Source organism: Oryctolagus cuniculus, chromosome 1, assembly GCF_051225735.1.
Source record: "Oryctolagus cuniculus isolate XC-2025 breed Fujian yellow rabbit chromosome 1, ASM5122573v1, whole genome shotgun sequence".
NCBI classification, from domain to species: Eukaryota; Metazoa; Chordata; class Mammalia; order Lagomorpha; family Leporidae; genus Oryctolagus; species Oryctolagus cuniculus.
In genome coordinates, this window is record NC_142867.1 from 44,922,224 (window position 1) to 44,940,605 (window position 18,382).

Genomic DNA, 18,382 nt, shown 5'->3' on the forward strand with positions numbered 1-18,382 from the left:
CCAACTGGAGCTATAGCCAGCTTGGAGAAGCCATATTGATTGTTTACATTTTCAAGTATAGTCAGTGAGCTGCCACTTCCACCTCCCATGCAACAACAGAGATAATCGACACCACAGACCAAATAGACCTAGCAGATATCTACAGAGCCCACCCCACAGCCACAGAGTACATATATTTCTCCCTAGTACATGGAGCTTCCTCTAGGATTAACCATATGCTAGGCCATAAAGTGAGACTCAGAAAATTCAAAAAAATTGAAATCATACCATGCATCTTCTCACACCACAATGCAAGGAAGCTGGAAATTAACAACTCAAGAATCTCTATATCATATGCAAACACATGGAGAATGAAATATATGTTTCTGAATGAGCAGTGGGTCATAGAATACGTCAAAAGAGGAAATCAAAAAATTTCTGGAAACAAATGAAAACAACAATACAACTTCCAAAATTTGTGGGATATAGCAAAAGCAGTGTTAACAGGAAAGTTTATAGCAATTGGTGCCTACATCAAGAAACTGGAAAGGCACAAATAAATGAACTCTCTGTACACATTAAGGATCTAGAAAAACAGCAGCAAACCAAACACAAAATGATTAAGAGAAGAGAAATATTTAAAATTAGAGAATAAATCAACAAAATTGAAACCAATCTACAAAGAGATCAAGAAACTCCACAATAACAAAACACACAACCCAGTCAAGAGATGGGCCAAGGACCTTAATATACATTTTTCAAAAGAGGAAATTAAAATGGACAGCAGACTAATGAAAAAATGTTCAGGATCTTTAGCCATCAGGGAAATGCAAATCAAAACCACAATGAGGTTTCACCTCACCCCAGTTAGAGTAGCCCTCATACAGAAATTAACAAACAACACTAACCCACTGTTGGTGGGAATGTAAACTGGTAAAGCCACTATGGAAGACAGGATGGAGAAACCTCAAAAATCTGAATATAGACTTAGCATATGACCCAGCCATTCCGTTCCTGGGGATTTACCCAAGGGAAATAAAATCAGTAAACAGAACCAAACCTGTTAAAGTGAAATGAACACTATGAGAAATGGTGACTTGATCAGCCCTCACCCTGACTGTTGATGAGCAACTTGATATGTTATCCCTCTTAGTATTTTTTTGTTTGTTTGTTCTACTTAATACTTTTGGTTGAATACTGTAATCAATACACAATTCTTCTTAAGTGCTGAAACTTAACTGAAAAGTGATTGCTGTTAAATATAAGAATGGGAATAAGAGAGGGAAGAGATGTGCAATTTGGGACATGCTCAAGCTGACTTGCCTCAAACGGTAGAGTTAGAAACATACCAGGGGATTCCAATTCAATCCCATCAAGGTGGCATGTACCAATGCCATCTCCTAGTCCCAGTGATCAATTTCTGTTCACAATTGATCATAATGATAGGACTAAGAACCAAAGGGATCACATAAACAAAAATAGTGTCTGCAAATACTAGCTGATAGAACCGAAAAGGGAGAGAACGATCCAACATGGGAAGTGAGATACACAGCAGACCCATAGAATGGCAGATGTCCTAACAGCACTCTGGCCTCAGAATCAGCCCTTAAGGCATGCGGATCCAGCTGAAAAGCCCATGAGACTATTTCAGGCATGGAAAGCCAAGACACTCTGAGGGAAAAAAAAAAAAAAAAAGAAAAGAAAAAAACTTAATGAAAGATCTCTGTGAGTGAGATCCCAGTGGAAAGAATGGGTCATCAAAGAAGGAGGTACCTTTCTCTGAAGGGAGGAGAGAACTTCCACTTTGACCATGGCCTTGTCTAAATATGATCAGAGTCAGTGAACTCAGGGGGCTTCCATAGCCTTGGTAGCTCATGACAAGAGCCTAGGGTGATTACTGATGCCATAAACAAGAGTTTCAATTTGTTAAGTCAACAACAGGAGTCACTGTGCACTTACTCCTCATGTAGGATCTTTGTCCTTAGTGTGCTGTACATTGAGATTTAATGCTATAACTAGTACTCAAACAGTATTTTTCACTTTATGTTTCTGTGTGGGAGCAAACTGTTGAAATCTTTACTTAATGTATGCTAAACTGATCTTCTGTATATAAAGAGAAACGAAAATGAATCTTGATGTGAATGGAAGGGGAAAGGGAGTGGGAAAGGGGAAAGGGAGTGGGAAAGGGGAGGGTTGTGGGTGGGAGGGACGTTATGGGGGGAAGCCAATGTAATCCATAAGCTGTACTTTGGAAATTTATATTCATTAAATAAAAGTTTGAAAGAAAAAAAATCAGTAAACAAAAGAGCTATTTGACCTCCATGTTACTGCAGCTCAATTCATAATAACTAAGACATGGAATCAACCTAAATACCCATCAAAAGAAGACTGGATAAAGAAATTGTGGGATATTTACACTATGGATACTACACAGCAGTAAAAAAAAGGATGAAAACCGGTCATTTGCAACAAAGTGGAGTAAGCTGGAAAACTTCATTCTTGGTGAAATAACCTAGTCCCAAAGAGACAAATACTATATGTTCTCCCTGATCTGTGAGAATTAATAACTGCTCCTAAAATTAAAGCTATAGAAGTGAAATTGACACTTTTAGAATAAATAACTTGAATAGTCCTTGTCCTGACTGTTGAGGGACGTTTTTTATTGTTACTTTTTATTTTATATTTCCATTTTTTTCTTTTTATTTTCTCTTCTTTATACTATATGTTGAACTCTTTATGTAACATAATCATATGTATATTAAGTCAATTTGAAAAATATCCCAGTAAAAAATAAGAGGAGGAATAAGAGAGAGAGGAGGTAGTCTATAACTGTGGAGCAGTATAGTTCTGCATACAGTTCTACAGACTTTGAAGGGTACAGCCTAAAAACTTGTCATGGGACTCCAAACCCATTAAAATCGGTGGTATAAATGCCATCTTAATTGTTACAATGATCATATTAAATGTTAAAGTCAACATATAGATAGGTTTAAGTATAAAATTGATCATATAAATAACATCAAGTATCTGGTAATAATAATATACAGAAATAAAAAGGAAGGAATGTCCAATACGGGAAGCAGTCCACACAGCAGACTCCAAGAATGACATTCGCTGTAAATCAAACTCTGACCTCAGAATCAACCCTTAAAGCTTCCTGGTCTGGCTGAAAGGTCTATGAGAGCATTTCAGGAATGGAAAGACAAGACTCTGTGGCAAAAAACATCCTACACAAACGATCTCTGTGAGAGAAAGAAAGGGCAATCAAAGAAGGATGTACTTTTCTCTGAAAGGAGGAGAGAACATCCACTTTGCTAATGGCCGTGTCCAAATCTGATGGAGTCTATGGTCACAAAAGACTTCCACAGTCTTGACAGCCCATGGCAAGAGTGTTGGGTGATCACTGACATCATAAATAAGAGTGTTAATTATTAAAGGAACAACAGAAGTCACTGTGCACTTACTCCCCATGTAGGACCTCCATCCTTAACGAGTTGTACTATGAGTATTAACTGCACATGTTGTTCTCAGACTGTACTCTATATGTTGTATGTGTGTGTGGGGGGGTGAAAACTGTTGAAATCTGTGCTTAACACGGAGTTGGTCCTTTGTGTATAAAATCAAACTAAAAATGAACCATAATGAAGAAGGGGATAGGAGAGAGAGAGGGAGTTGTGATGGGAATTGGGGTGGAAGGATGGGTATGGTGGAAAGAATCACTTTATTTCTAAAGTTGCACCTATGAAAAATGCACTCATTAAATAAAAACTTTAAAAAGTAACCAGTCATTGTATCTCAAAATTTCTATTTAAGTGAAATCTATATAAGTTAAATAAAGCAGCATTTTTATACAAATATGATGCTATGGATGAGAAAGAAGTTATAAGATCTGTTCCATTCATAATAGCTACAAAAAATGTAAATAACTTGAGATAAATTTAACCAAGGATGTGAAAGATCTCTAAAGTGAAAATTACAAAACATTAAGGGAAGAAATAGGAGAAAAAAACAATGGAAAAATCTTTCATGTTCATATTTTGTAAGAATTCATATCATGAAAACGTCTGTACTACCCAAAGCAATTTACAGATTCAATGTGATCCCAATCAAAATACCAAAGATATTCTTCTCAGTTCTGAAAAAAGATGACCCTGAAATTCAAGAGACCCAGAATAGTTAAAGCAATCCTAAACAATGAAATAAAGCAGCAGGCGTCAGAGTACCAGATTTCAAGACACCGAATAGGGCAGTTATGATCAAAACAGCCTGGTACTGGCACAAGAATAGCTAACTTATTTTTGGAGTCAGGGAAAATGGGTTGGATCTGGAGCGCATTTTCTCCATTACCTCTAAAAGAAGAGGAAAATTGGGTGGGAGGGATTGAAAAGAAGAGAGCATTGACTACGAACAAGGCTTCATAGTTATCTTTAAACTTGAAGGAGCTCAGTAATGGTGGGTTTGTTCTCCTGTCATCTTCTAGTTCAGTGCCTCTGTGTTCCATTATTTATTTCTAGAAATATCCAATACAGGAAATTCTTCAACCAAATTCACACTCATGTGACTTTAATGGCATGTTAAAACACATCTGCATCCATTCTTTTATTTGGGGTTTAACTGGGTGGGTAATGAGAAACCTCAAAACTGCGTATATTTCCTTTTTATCATTCCCACATAAACCCTGCTTACTCTTTTCTGTGAATCTGCACAACAAAAATAGCAACATAAATAATGGAACTTGCTATTTGCTGGGCATGTGCCCTGGGCCAGATATCCTGAGACCACACATTCAGGAAAGTTGAGTAACTCTCCTGAATGCTGTGAATTGGATGAACTACTTTGCATTTATCCTTTTCCAAAATGACCACCCCACAGTCCTATGGCACCTGGAGAGGAGAGAGAATAAATGTTTTTTTTCTGTTATAAAGCTATTATATATCCCCTTAATTATTCTTAAAATTTCTGGGCAAATTATTATTCTCTATCTACATATTTGTAAGTCCCTTGGGCATAGCAGTAATAATAATTTTAAAATAAATTATTCTGCAAGAAATCATATCTCTTAGAAAAGTTTGAAAGACCCCAAAACTAGAAAAATGAAGCCCTTTTTATAACTTTTATGTTCTTTATAAGATTTAAGATAATCATTCCTTAGTATAAACACAATTTAAATTCATTTTAAAAAAATTATAAATCCAAAGAAGGAAAAGAGAAAATAACAAGTACCAAAAATTTTATTGTGATTGGATAATATTTTTAAATGATTCATTTGCCATTTATTGATAACCTGAGTGTTTTATTTATACTTATAATGCATTTAAAAGGCTTTGAGACTGTGATAGCTTCAATGGTTATGTGAGCTTATTGAACATTAGTTACAATAAATGAACAAATTTCTGAAACTGTGGGAAAAATTCAAGTGCTACTTTTTTATCACATTTCAAATTTTTTTTTAATATTCTTCTAACATTTTCCCAATTACTTTTTGCTAGACTATGACCTAATATATAACATAATAATCCTGTATCATTCTCACGGACTGATTCACCAGACATTGGTTATGGATACCTAATGTCTAAGAATTATATTTAGCAATTTATAATTCATATAATAAAAGGAAATGTGATATAATAGGCTGACATATTTGTACATCCTGATCATATCCCAGCCCAATTCTTATTCAAAAGTGATTGATCCATCAGTCTTGTCATAGAGAAGACATTTTCATGCAAATAGGATGACAATTATTTATAATTTAAAAAATAAGAAATTTATATAGATGCTGTGCTTAAATATTACAATTACTGGAGTATGTTGGTGCAAATGAAGATTCTTGGACCCATTCCCCAAAGTTCTGTCTCACCTGATCTGCAGAAGTGGACCAAGAATCTTATTCTAAGAAGTCCATTTGTTTTCCTTGAGAAAATGCAAGGACTGATAATACAGGTTGTGTGAGATGCAATGTGAGTTTTATTCTCACTTCTAGTAATTGTAGAAGTTTTCCTAGCTATGCTTTAGTGTGTCGTCTATGAAATGGGGGTAATAATATCTACCATTTTTGTTATTATTGTTTAAATATTCACTTAAAAACCTGACAAATAATTATTATATAAGTGGCATATCACTAGTTTTAGTGTACATTATTATTGATGTTATCTTCCTTACCACTCTGTCCCAATTAATGTTTCTATATTAAATATATAGAAACATAGCAGTTCTGGAGGAATATTTAGAATCTATTAGGGTTTTTTTATTTTAGAAAACTTAATTAAAATTAAATGCAGTGCAATAGGGCATATGTGTTAAGTTACCATTATTTTTCTTTGCTTTTGGCAAGGAATTCTTTTTAACTACTTGTAATTTTTTTACGCTGCTTAAAGGCAGTAGCTGGCATTGTGTATCTCTTTTTTGAGGGCAAATCAATTAAATATTTTTAATAAATGTGATTTCATTTGTTGATAAAATAATGAAATATGGAAATTATACTACATATATTATTCACTGGTTTCCTCATAAAATAATTCATGGCATGTTTTTAAATGGGAGTAGTTTTCCTTATAGACATATAAACAGTGCATTGTAATATTTGGTCAGGATAGGTTTTAATAAATTAAAACTTTTTTAAAAATGTATCTCTAAGTTTAGAAATTTTAAAAATGAAGGGAAAGAAACAAGAGCTTTGCTAAGATTTTTAGCACCAAATGAAGACACATTTTCTCTCACCTAATAATTGAGATAATGACTACAGTATCCTATTTCCATTTTTCTATGCTATGATATGAGAAGCATCAATTATGCTATGCCCACTTAGAAAACACAAGCAGTGATTTCAGCTTAATAAAACACTATGGGAAAAGAAATAATTACTGTTACATAGCAAAAACCCCTTGCTTGAATTGACACAGTCACTGGCATTGAACAACAAATTTCATTTGAACACAGACAGCAAAACACTTTCAGTCTACAAGAAAACTGGATATCACCACATAGTGCTAAGTGTAGAAATTACATTTGTTGTAAACAGAAAGGTGCATATTATGGACTCTCACTAATACTTATAGTTTATTTTATCAGGTCCATGAATGATAATGTTCCTAATAAACCAATATTAAAATAAATAGCAAGCACAACAATAAACCTGCTGTTGAAGTTATTTAATGCACTTTAACACAAGGAGCATGTGTAGCTAATTTAGATTCTGTTGACACAGCAGATTGTTATAACTCCAATAGTTGAGTGTGATGCTACCCAATAGATGATAAGTGGGGCAGGTCAGTTCATCAGGCTTTATCTCTAATTAGCACTAAAAATGCACACTGCAAACCGTAGCAGAGAAAGGACTTGACCTTGTTAAATTAGACACATTGAAGGGAGGGCAAATGAAGCTTTATTTTCAGAGAGAGGAAGCCTATTATGCAGTAATCAAAAGGTATCCACGTTGTGAAAGTCACTTCTACCATCACAACACCATGTGTCAAGTCAACCAATTGTGCTATACTCAGGGCAAAAGCTTCCCAACAGTGCTATACTCAGACCAAAGGTTTCCATCTTTCTGACTCAATCTTCCTTCAAATCTTTTTCTCTATCTCCCAAAATGCAGGCTGCCTTACCTTTCTCACAGTGACTTCCTGTGTATCCGGATGGACAGACACATTTGTTAGGAGCCACACATGTTCCACCATATCTGCAGCCTTCTTCACAGAATGCTGTCAGGAAAGAATGAAAGATTACTCTTAGTTAACATGTAATAAGGAAATCCATGGAAAACCCTGTGGGCATTGAGGGAATTCTTCTTTGTTGAACAGTCAACGTAATTTTTGATATGTTATATTTAACTAATCTCTTGCTTTTGAGTATTTTAAGATTTCCAATATTTTGGTAATAAAAACAATGCCTTGTTGTTACAAAAAAAAAAAAAGTGCTTAGCACATTCCAAATTATTCCTTTAGGGAAAATGTCTCAATTGGAAAAAACGCTCATTTCAAGGACACAGCCTTTCTTAAACGTGTTGACAAGCCATACAAAGTTATCCCAACTCCATCACAGTACTACCCTGCTATCCCTTTCAGATCAAGTTAATTACTGTTACCAGGCACTTCACATAGTATAGCATAGCTTCATGTGCCTTTCGATTGCAGTACTAAGTACCACTGTACATTTACATGCAATTGATTGTTATGCCTTATCTCAGTTATTGGACAGTAGAACTCATAAAGACAAGTAGCATAATTGTGCTTGTTCATCACTACATACTAGTCTCAGTATCTGATCACATAGTAGATGCTTGAAAATATTGGGTTGATCTGACAATAAGACCATTATTTCTAACAATTTTGCAACACTTCCATTCAGAATAATTTATTATCAAACTTTGTTTACTAACTAGTAGCTTAATATACTAATGAACAAAATTAAATTTTTTCTCATTAATTAAGATTATTATAATGGTTAAACCTGAATTTCTTTTATTCACATAAGGGCTAGGTGAGCAAATATTTTATATTTTAGTTGTGGCTAGCAAATGTCATCCTGGGAAAAAGCCATGGTTAAATTTTGTAATCATCACTTAATTAATATGGGTCTAACTTAAAAAAAATGATGAATTTAGATAGTCGAATACAAGTCCAAACACATAGAATCTGCCAAAAACATTTTTGTTTCCCACAACATTTACTCTCCTTTGGATGAATTAACATTCTACAGTTTCGACAATTAATTCCAAGCTGCTTTCCCTCTGCTAGACAACTGTATACATCTTGGAATTCAAATGCCACTTATTGTTTCTAGAATTAGAAACCCGTGCAAAAATAAACAGTATCTGCCTTGACATGGTCATCACAAAACCCAAAATATATATTAAGATAAGGATACAGAAATAGACAAAAATCCTTTGTCCCCCAGATCACTCTTGTGGGCTCTGGTGACTGACACTCAAGCAAGATATTTAAAATGTAACTCTGCATTGAAGTTAATAACAGAAGAACAACATGTTTTTTTTAAGTTAAAAATGATAGCATAGTAAAGTTTCAAGGAACACCAAAAGAGGACAGGGGCTTGGGGTACGGAGACTCAGCTTGGCTTTCTTTAGCGAAAACATGAAACAATGGTTCATCTGGATCCAGCAGACCTAGGAGACCAAGGAGACTTGGTGTTCTTTCATAGCAGGTATCAGCTCCCAATATACTCAACCTTTAAACAGAAATGATAACAGGCAGTTTGCTGAAGGGAACACAAAATGTGTGTTATACTTAGAATACACAGATGTTATAATAAATTTACTACTGTGAGGAATAACTGAGCTGTTAGTAAAGAACTTAACAGTGTTCTGTTAAATAAAACTAATTGATATTATTATTGCTATGGATGTAAAATATGGGTCAAACTAATTATGTATTTTTCAGACAATATAAACCCATGACACAAAGTGTTCAACTTCATCGACTTTGAGGTGTCCCTTGTTATTTATTATTGATTTAGGTTCCAATAAGATACATTATTCCTTATCTTAGAAATATCTGATAAGCTCCATGAATGGTGAAACTGGGATGTAGAAATTAAGTGTCAGGGCCAGCACCGCAGCTCACTAGGCTAATCGTCCACATGCGGCACCGGCACCCCAGGTTCTAGTCCCGGGTGGGGCGCCAGATTCTGTCCTGGTTGCTCCTCTTCCAGTCCAGCTCTCTGCTTTGGCTCGGGAAAGCAGTGGAGAATGGCCCAGGTCCTTGGTCCCTGCACCTGCATGGGAGACCAGGAGGAAGTACCTGGCTCCTGGCTTTGGATTGGCGCTGTGCACTGGCTGCAACGCACCGGCCATAGCGGCCACTTTGGAGTTGAACCAACAGAAAAAGGAAGACCTTTTTCTCTGTCTCTCTCTCTCTGTCTAACTCTGCCTGTCAAAAAAAAAAAAAAAAAAAAAAGAAAAGAAAGAAAGAAAGAAAATAAATAAGTGTCAGGGCCGGCGCTGTGGCACAATGGGTTAGTGCCCTGGCCTGAAGCGCCAGCATCCCATATGGGGGCCAGTTCAAAATCCAGATGCTCTTTTTCCGATCCAGCTCTCTGCTGTAGCCTGGGAAAGCTGTGGAAGATGACACAAGTCCTTGGGCCCCTGCACCCACATGGGAGACCCGGAAGAAGCTCCTGGCTCCTGGCTTCGGATCGGCGCAGCTCTAGCTGCTGCAGCCAACTGGGGAGTGGAACATTGGATGGAAGATTTCGCTCTGCCTCTTCTTTCTCTGTGTAACTCTTTCAAGTAAACAAATAAATCAAAAAAAAAAAAAAAGAAAAGAAATTAAGTGTCGTGTTGCACAAAGCACTGGGAGTATGTGGCAGGGTGAAGGTTGAAGACATCTTTGGCTTGAAAATCATGCTCCTTTATATCTTACAGTGCAGGTTCAGGTATAATCCAACATACACATGGAGAAGCTTATTCTGTTTTGAATAATTCCATAATGGCTATCGGAACTAAACATTAAAATGAAAAAGTGACAAAATTGTACATGCTGCATCAAAGAATTGGGGTAGTGTACTATTCAAATTCATGTACTTATTATCTAAACTCTATGTTTATCTGAGCCTGGTCACATTTCTCAAAAAATCTAAACACATACAATTTTAATGGAATTTTGCAAGAATAAATACAAAGTTCATTGTTTACTTGAACTTTAGATGACATGAAAAAGTGTTTTCAAGAAAATACAAATGAAATAAAGAAAGAACATGCCATCCAAAACTTGAACTATCTTGAGGAAATCAAAAACAACGAACTACCTTGAATATCTCATAAAAAATTGAAATAGTCTAAATATTGTGAATGGAGAATTTAATATCATGTTGGGCTATTCTTGATCAAATATTCAACCCAGCATTTCAAAGTAAATGGCTCTTATTTTCAAAAGACCTATTATTTACATTAGTTTGCTGTTGGCAGAATCAAAGCAAGATGGCAGATAACTACCACATTCTCTGCCTAATTTATAGGCTTGTGGATTCTATATGGTTCAAATCCTAGACCTATGTTTTTTTTAGCTCTGCCACCTATCACAAATCATTTCACCCTCTGTGCCTCAATTTTCTCAGGAGAAAAGCAGTAATGATAATAATGCTAATACCCATGCTGCGAGGATTAAAGGACCAACATAAATTTCTCAGCAAGTGCATAACAAGCAGAATGTGCTCAAGAACCAGAGGTGATGGATGCTTTTGTTTTGTTTGTTTCCTTCTGTTTTCATCACCAAGACTCTCCTTTTCTAGGTAACAATACTATTATGAACCAGTTTCTGCTCTAGATTCTAGAGATTTAGTGGTGTGTAAGACAGAAAAGATCTCAGTGCTGCGGAGTTTATTCTGCAGTGAACTCTCCCCCTTCCATGACTTACTGACCTTTGTAAGACCAAGTGATTTGAAATAGAAGTCAGAATCATAATTCTTTTGCATACTCAAACAGTCACTGTAGTATGGCACTTAATATACTGCTTCTTTGTCAACCACTTTCCAGATTCTGAAGCAAGGAATAAACAGATTATAGACATACAGTGAAATTGCAAACCGTAACCTGTCATTAAAGTCCAATATATTAGGCTGGCGCCGTGGCTCAATAGGCTAATCTTCCGCCTTGCGGCACCGGCACACTGGGTTCCAGTCCCGGTCGGGGCACCGGATTCTGTCCCAGTTGCCCCTCTTCCAGGCCAGCTCTCTGCTGTTGCCAGGGAGTGCAGTGGAGGATGGCCCAAGTACTTGGGCCCTGCACCCCATGGAAGACCAGGATAGCACCTGGCTCCTGCCTTCGGATAGGCGCGGTGCGCTGGCCGCAGCGCACAGGCCGAGGCGGCCATTGGAGGGTGAACCAACGGCAAAAGGAAGACCTTTCTCTCTGTCTCTCTCTCTCTCACTGTCCACTCTGCCTGTCAAAAATAAAAAATAAAAATAAATTAAAAATTAAAAATTAAAAAAAAAATTAAAAATTTAAAAAAGTCCAATATATTAACTTAACAACCTGAAGAAGACATTGGTTGGATCAACTCTAAAATGGCATGCTTCTATGTTTGCAAGGACTCTTTTCATTGTGCAAAAAAACAAAAACACAAAACTGAAAGTTGGGGCTGGTGCTGTGGCATAGTAGATAAAGCCACCACCTGCAGTGCCAGCACATACTGGTTCAAGACCAGGCTGCCTCACTTCTGATCCTTCTCTCTGTTAAGACCTGGCAAAGCAGGAGAAGATGGCGTAAGCACTTGGGCCCCTGAACCAGTGTGGGAGACCTGGCAAAATCTCCTTGCTCTTGGCTTCAGACCAGCCCAGCTTTGGCCATTGTGGCCATTTAAGAAGTGAACCAGCAGATGGAAAATCTCTCTCTCTCTCTCTCTCTATCTCCATCTCTGTCTCTAACTCTGCCTCTCTCTAACTCTGCCTTTCAAATAAGTCAATAAATCTTAAAAAAAAAAAAAAAAAAACTCAAGCTAAAGGGAGTTTTAATCTAAAGGAGGAGTACTTTTTAAGTTAAAAAAATATACAGCATGTGGAATGAAACTTGGGCATTTAAGACAACAAAATGAGAAGGTTGGTTTGCAGATGTCAGGTTTACGGTGTCCAATCTGAATACCATGTGCTGAATTTGACAAAAATAGTTTTGTACTAATAAAAAGCAATAGTCCTTCACATTCTAAACACATCTTATGACCATTATATTGGCATGCATAAAGTTTCTAGGGATACTCTGAAATCCTGATAAAATAAGTAAACATAAGAATTTCAGAACCATCTGTTAAAAGAAAACTTTTTTTCTCCTTTCAGGTTTCCTCGAGGAAGCATTTTCTTTAAGCTCATTTCTGACCTCTCTGCCCACTGTGCTCAGTCAGTCATCTCTAGAGATAGTTCTTTTATTGGTAAATTTCAGGAAGATGGAGCCGGCGCCGTGGCTCAATAGGCTAATCCTCCACCTTGCGGCGCCGGCACACCGGGTTCTAGTCCCGGTTGGGGCGCCGGATTCTGTCCCGGTTGCCCCTCTTCCAGGCCAGCTCTCTGCTATGGCCAGGGAGTGCAGTGGAGGATGGCCCAGGTGCTTGGGCCCTGCACCCCATGGGAGACCAGGAAAAGCACCTGGATCCTGGCTCCTGCCATCGGATCAGCGCGGTGCGCCGGCTGCAGCGGCGGCCATTGGAGGGTGAACCAACGGCAAAGGAAGACCTTTCTCTCTCTGTCTCTCTCTCTCACTGTCCACTCTGCCTGTCAAAAAAAAAAAAAAAAATTTCAGGAAGATGTATGAGGGTAATTCAAAAAAGTTTGTGAAAATGGATTTAAAAGATAAGTTTAATTTGGTACATAAAAATTGAAACCTGTGCATAGAAGTATCCTTCAGAACTTGATGAAAAATGTGCAGTATGAAAAAAAAAACTATGCATGAATTTTAAATATTTTTGCACACTAATTTGTATCAGGCTGATGCTTCTTAGGAAAAGCAGGAAGGTGAGTTGGGGAGCACTATAAGATGGGAAAAGTAGGTAGTCATTACATTTCTTGCTTTATTTTGGAAACTGCATGACTAAGATATGAATTAACATTATTTAAGGAATCAATTTATTTAAATAAATAAAAACCTGACGACTGCGAACACTGGTTACAAGGTATCATGTACCAAGGATTAAAATTCATTTGATAACATCCATCTGAAATCCAAAGTAGATGAAATCATGAAAATCTAGTTATGTTCAGCCAAATACCAAGCCCTCTCCATTTCTTTCTTGTGAGTGAGTTGCCTTCAGATAAGTGTCCCTTCAGACAAGTTGCCTTCAGACAAGTGTCCCTGATGACACTTCCCTCCTTGGGACTTAATGTAAGTAAGCTGGTCTTGTTTTTCATTATTTAGCAAGCCAGTTTGGTCTAATGTTCTCAAACCTAGGTCTGTCAAAAATGAAGGTGATATCATCACCTCCATGTTTGATTTTTGTTTATTGCTCACCTACCTCAGACATGATATTTATCAAAGTGTCTCAAACACTTCTGTTGTCAAAAGGGGAGGCAGTGATGTGCTCCTTATTCTCACTTGGTGAGCAGAGTCCAAGAATGTTGCTAAACATCTGACAGCTCTGTATAACCAAGAACGATTTCCCTTGGAATGGCAATAGTGATGTGGTTGAGAAAAGGCTCCACATGCACACAATTACGTTTAATTAAGCAAAATTCTATTACTTTAATCTTTTTTTTCAAATTCTCCCCTCTCAATTTCTCCTAAAAAGCGGTTTAACATACAGTGAAAAGATAAAAGTGAAAATAAGTCAGATGGCTAACCTAATATATAATACAAAGCTTCCATATGTCTGCAACTTTTATTCTTTATATCATTATTCTGGTCTCAAGCACGTGGGTTATTGCATAATGTAATATTCAACTATTTACCCCAAAAGTCACCTTTAACATTATCACTTACTAGATGGGATAATTATTATATCATTTATTATATTTACAACAATATTTATTAAATTTATATCAATTATATCATCTCCAGGAGCCTTTTCTTGCTCCTTTTCAATAGTAATAATACTGACCAGAACAACAAAAATACAAATGGTAAATTTGTTGAAAACTTATGAAATGCTAGGCACTGTTGCAAGTACTTTATAGAAACAATTCTATTTCATCCTTTCAGTAATACTGTACATTTGTCAAATTATACTTGCTAAATGAAAAAAGTGACATGGAGAAATTAAGTAAATTATAAAAAGTCACAACTCTAATAAATGTCACCATGGGTTTTGAGCTGAGTCTTAACCATATCAAGATGTCACTATTTATAGCCCTGCTATCTACCATGTGCATATGACGTGCTGGGTGCACAGAAGCCTGCAAATAGTTATAAAAATTTCCCCCTATTCCGAGCTCACATATAGTAGCAGAAAGTGGCACATATAAAACCAAGCATAATACAATGTGATGATTGCTACATGAATCATGTGTTGAGAGAACATGGAGGGGGATATGATTAATTGTGCCTCATGTACTGGGGCAAGCTTCACAGTAGAGCTGGCATTTGAGTTGGGTCTAGAAGAAAGAATGGGATTTTTGCCAGGACGACTGATACAATAATACATTTATAAGTGCCATTTTCCATGGATGTAGTTACAACAAAGATCATACAACGGGGAAAGGAGAAAATACATATTATTAGGCCTTTACAGAAATTCCCTGTTATGATGATAAATGACATGGATATAGGTTGAGAGGAGAAAAAATAAATCAATTCACCTTTTCTTTTGACTAGAATATCGCTAACTGCACTGAGATAATTTTAAGGACCAGGGTCACATTCTTTGGCAATACTTTATTATTTCTCTACATCATATTGAACCCAGGTAATAATAGCCACTTATTTGTTTACAGGGCAAATTCATTATATAAGAGAAAGGAAAAGTTTTGAGAAGATACTCCTGTGTACACACTAAACATACCATGATATTTGAGATAAAAATTTGACCAAATTAGATAAAATGTACTTAAAACATTATCAACATTATTATGTGTGAGATACTAGATATTATCATAATATATGATACCTGTTTTTCTACAGCTATCTCATCCAGGCAGCATCCGGCATTGTCTGAAGACATTCTTAGTTGTCATAACTGAGTGAGTTCTATCAGTATGTCTCTGGCGAAAAGAGGCCAAGGATGCTTCTAAACATCCTATAATGCACTGGTCAACCTCCCATAAAGAATCATTGAGCCCAAAATGTCAACAATGCCAAAGTGGAGAAAAGGCATCCAGCCTCCTTTATCAAGTCACTTGACGAAGACTTATTGAGCACCTTCTATATCAGGAATTATTCTGAGATCCTGGGCTCACACAGTGAACAGAACAGATAAAAATATTTCAGCATATGGCTTATATTCTGGCAGAAGAATATATAAAACATAAAAAATAAATGCATTAAATGGCTGCAATTTATATGGAAAAGATTAATCGGAGCAGAAAGACAAACGTGTCAGTGAAAAGGTTGCAATTAGATAGGGTGACCATGAAAGAGTAATCACTAAGAATGTAGAATTTGAGTAAAAGTTCAACAAGAGAGCAAGTCATGCCATTTTCAAATGGAATAGTGTTTCAGGTATTGACCAGAACAAATGCAAACGCCCTGAGGAGTGAAGTATGTAGATGTCATATCTCTTTAAAGATCCTTGCAATATCCTGCTGGCACCCTTTCAATAGGTGGAAGGGATGATGAAAGGATTTTTCTGCCTAAGAGGTAAAGAGTAGCTCTACAGATGAATTGATACCTGAGCTCATCTGGAAAATACATAATAAACAACCAGACAGATTGAGGCCAAGGATGTGCAAGTCAGGGGGAAGGAATAGCAGGTACAAAGGCATAAACATACGGGGTACAACTGAGTAGAACCCACATTGCTGATGATAAACTGTATGGAAGGGGTAGCAACTGACATTTTACAAATACAGGCTTTGGTCTAGTTCACCAAAGGACCATGGATTGTATTATCATGTCCTCCAGTATCTGAAGTTTATAAGAGTGTTGATAGGTGGCTCTTTAAGAAGAGATTATTTATTTAAAGGCTCTGGGCTTATGAATGGATTAATGCTGTTGTTACAGGAGTGAGTCCCTTATTAAAAGATGAACTCAGCCTCTTTCCACCTCTGTTTCGCCTGTAGGACTTGCTTACATGTTATGGCACAGCAAAAAGGCCCAGACCAGATGCTAGCACTTTGATTTTGCACTTTGCATACTCTAGAACTTTAAGAAAACAGATTTATCATCCTTACAATATTGTCAGAGAAGCACAAAGCAGAGTAAGCAAGGGCAGTTCTGAACTACCTTGTTTAACCAGATACCCTTCGGTCTTATGAAGAATTTGGTACTGCTAATGATATCTTATTTTCCCATAATTCCAATTTCAATCATAATATATCCAGTAACTTGTCTATAAGAATAGACTGTCAGTATGTTACATCTGAATAAGTTTTTATGAGTTTAAAATATATGAAATGTAGAAATTTGAGAACCATATAAAAGGAAGAACAACTAAAGTGAAACACTGAAAACTGGAAAATATTCGTAATTTTGATATCTTCAAAAACCCTAAGTTTGTGCCCGATCATTGATGCCTTAACCAAATAACAGTTACTTGGACAATTCTTCCATACAGGCTATAGTTTATTTGAGTAGTTAAGAGTTTGATGGAGCAGAGATCAAGCTTCTAGCCCTCATTCCACTCCTTATGAGCTGACTGATTTTGATAAGTTGCTTAATCTCCATAAGCATCAAATTCCTTACCAGTATAATTAGACTCATAAAAAAAAAAACAGGCCTTCTGGCAATATTGGATTAAATACTGGTATTAAATTGAGATCATGTAAAGCACTTATCACAGTGTGCACATATAGTAAGTGCTTAATAAAGGTTAGTTCTTCTTAAATCCATTCAACGGTTTTCTCTTGAATGATTAATAATTCAGCATTTTCTCCACAAATATCAAAACTCGTCAGACTGCTTTCCACTAACCAGTGCACAGATCAATAACAGAATTTGAGAGTTTTTGAGCACTGGAATCAATAGCAAAGAAAATGATGAGTGATTACAACAAAAATCTTAGAGGACTAAGATAAAATACAGTGTTTGTATTTCAAAAACAAAATTCATAAAATTAGCTCAGAAATCCCTCAGATGTAAAACAAAGGCAACAGGAAGTTCTATCTTTGCAATAAAAGTTCTTAAATCAATTAAAAATGTAGTGTTTGGCAGTTTCACAAGCACTAAGAACTAGAAGCCTGAATGTGCTATATGTGAAAAGCAGTTAGGGGTGAAGCCCTGGGTAAGAGGATCACAAGGGTTCCTGTTGCACTGTCATTGGGAACCAACACATACTACCCCTGGAGGTCACAGTATAGAGACTTTTAAAGAAATAAATTCCAGCAAACTCTCCCATGTAAAAGCATTCTGCAATTTTATATAACCACATGGAATTAGATATTAAATCTTGAATGAAATAGGAATCCAAGCTGCAGTGATAGTATCTGGGTGTCATGGGCAGACCAGAGTTCTTCGGAAAGCTTTTTCATTTCACATTTCCAGTTCAAAATCTGAAAAACTCCCCAAATTTATAAAGCATTTATGCTTTTTTCTTTTTAAAGGGACTTTGAAATAGTCCAGAAAGGCAATTTGTATTTATATCTTTATTTTATAGGTAGGAAAACAGAGAAGAAATGTAGGATGGCTTGCCAAAGAGAAAGTTAATTATGAGGCGGAGACTAGGAAATCAAAGACTCTGGGACTCTGGCCATGCCCAGAAATCAGCACATTGCATCAGAGATTCAGAGGTCATGCCAATCTCACCCAATGGGAGAAAATTGCCCTCAAATTACAAAGAAGTGAGGAGAGAAAAAAACAGCGGGAAGAGGAGGA

General features: G+C 36.5%; 1 protein-coding gene across 2 annotated transcripts in view; it reads right to left on the reverse strand.

Moving 5' to 3' along the window:
* The window catches only part of NELL1 (neural EGFL like 1), a 1,050,155-nt gene that overhangs the window by 225,557 nt on the left and 806,216 nt on the right, over window positions 1–18,382 (reverse strand). For both annotated transcript variants that reach the window (XM_002708986.6, XM_002708985.6), the window contains exon 15: window positions 7,587–7,682. In XM_002708986.6, coding sequence (XP_002709032.4) covers window positions 7,587–7,682 — 96 coding nt within the window. The remainder of the gene's footprint in view (window positions 1–7,586; window positions 7,683–18,382) is intronic.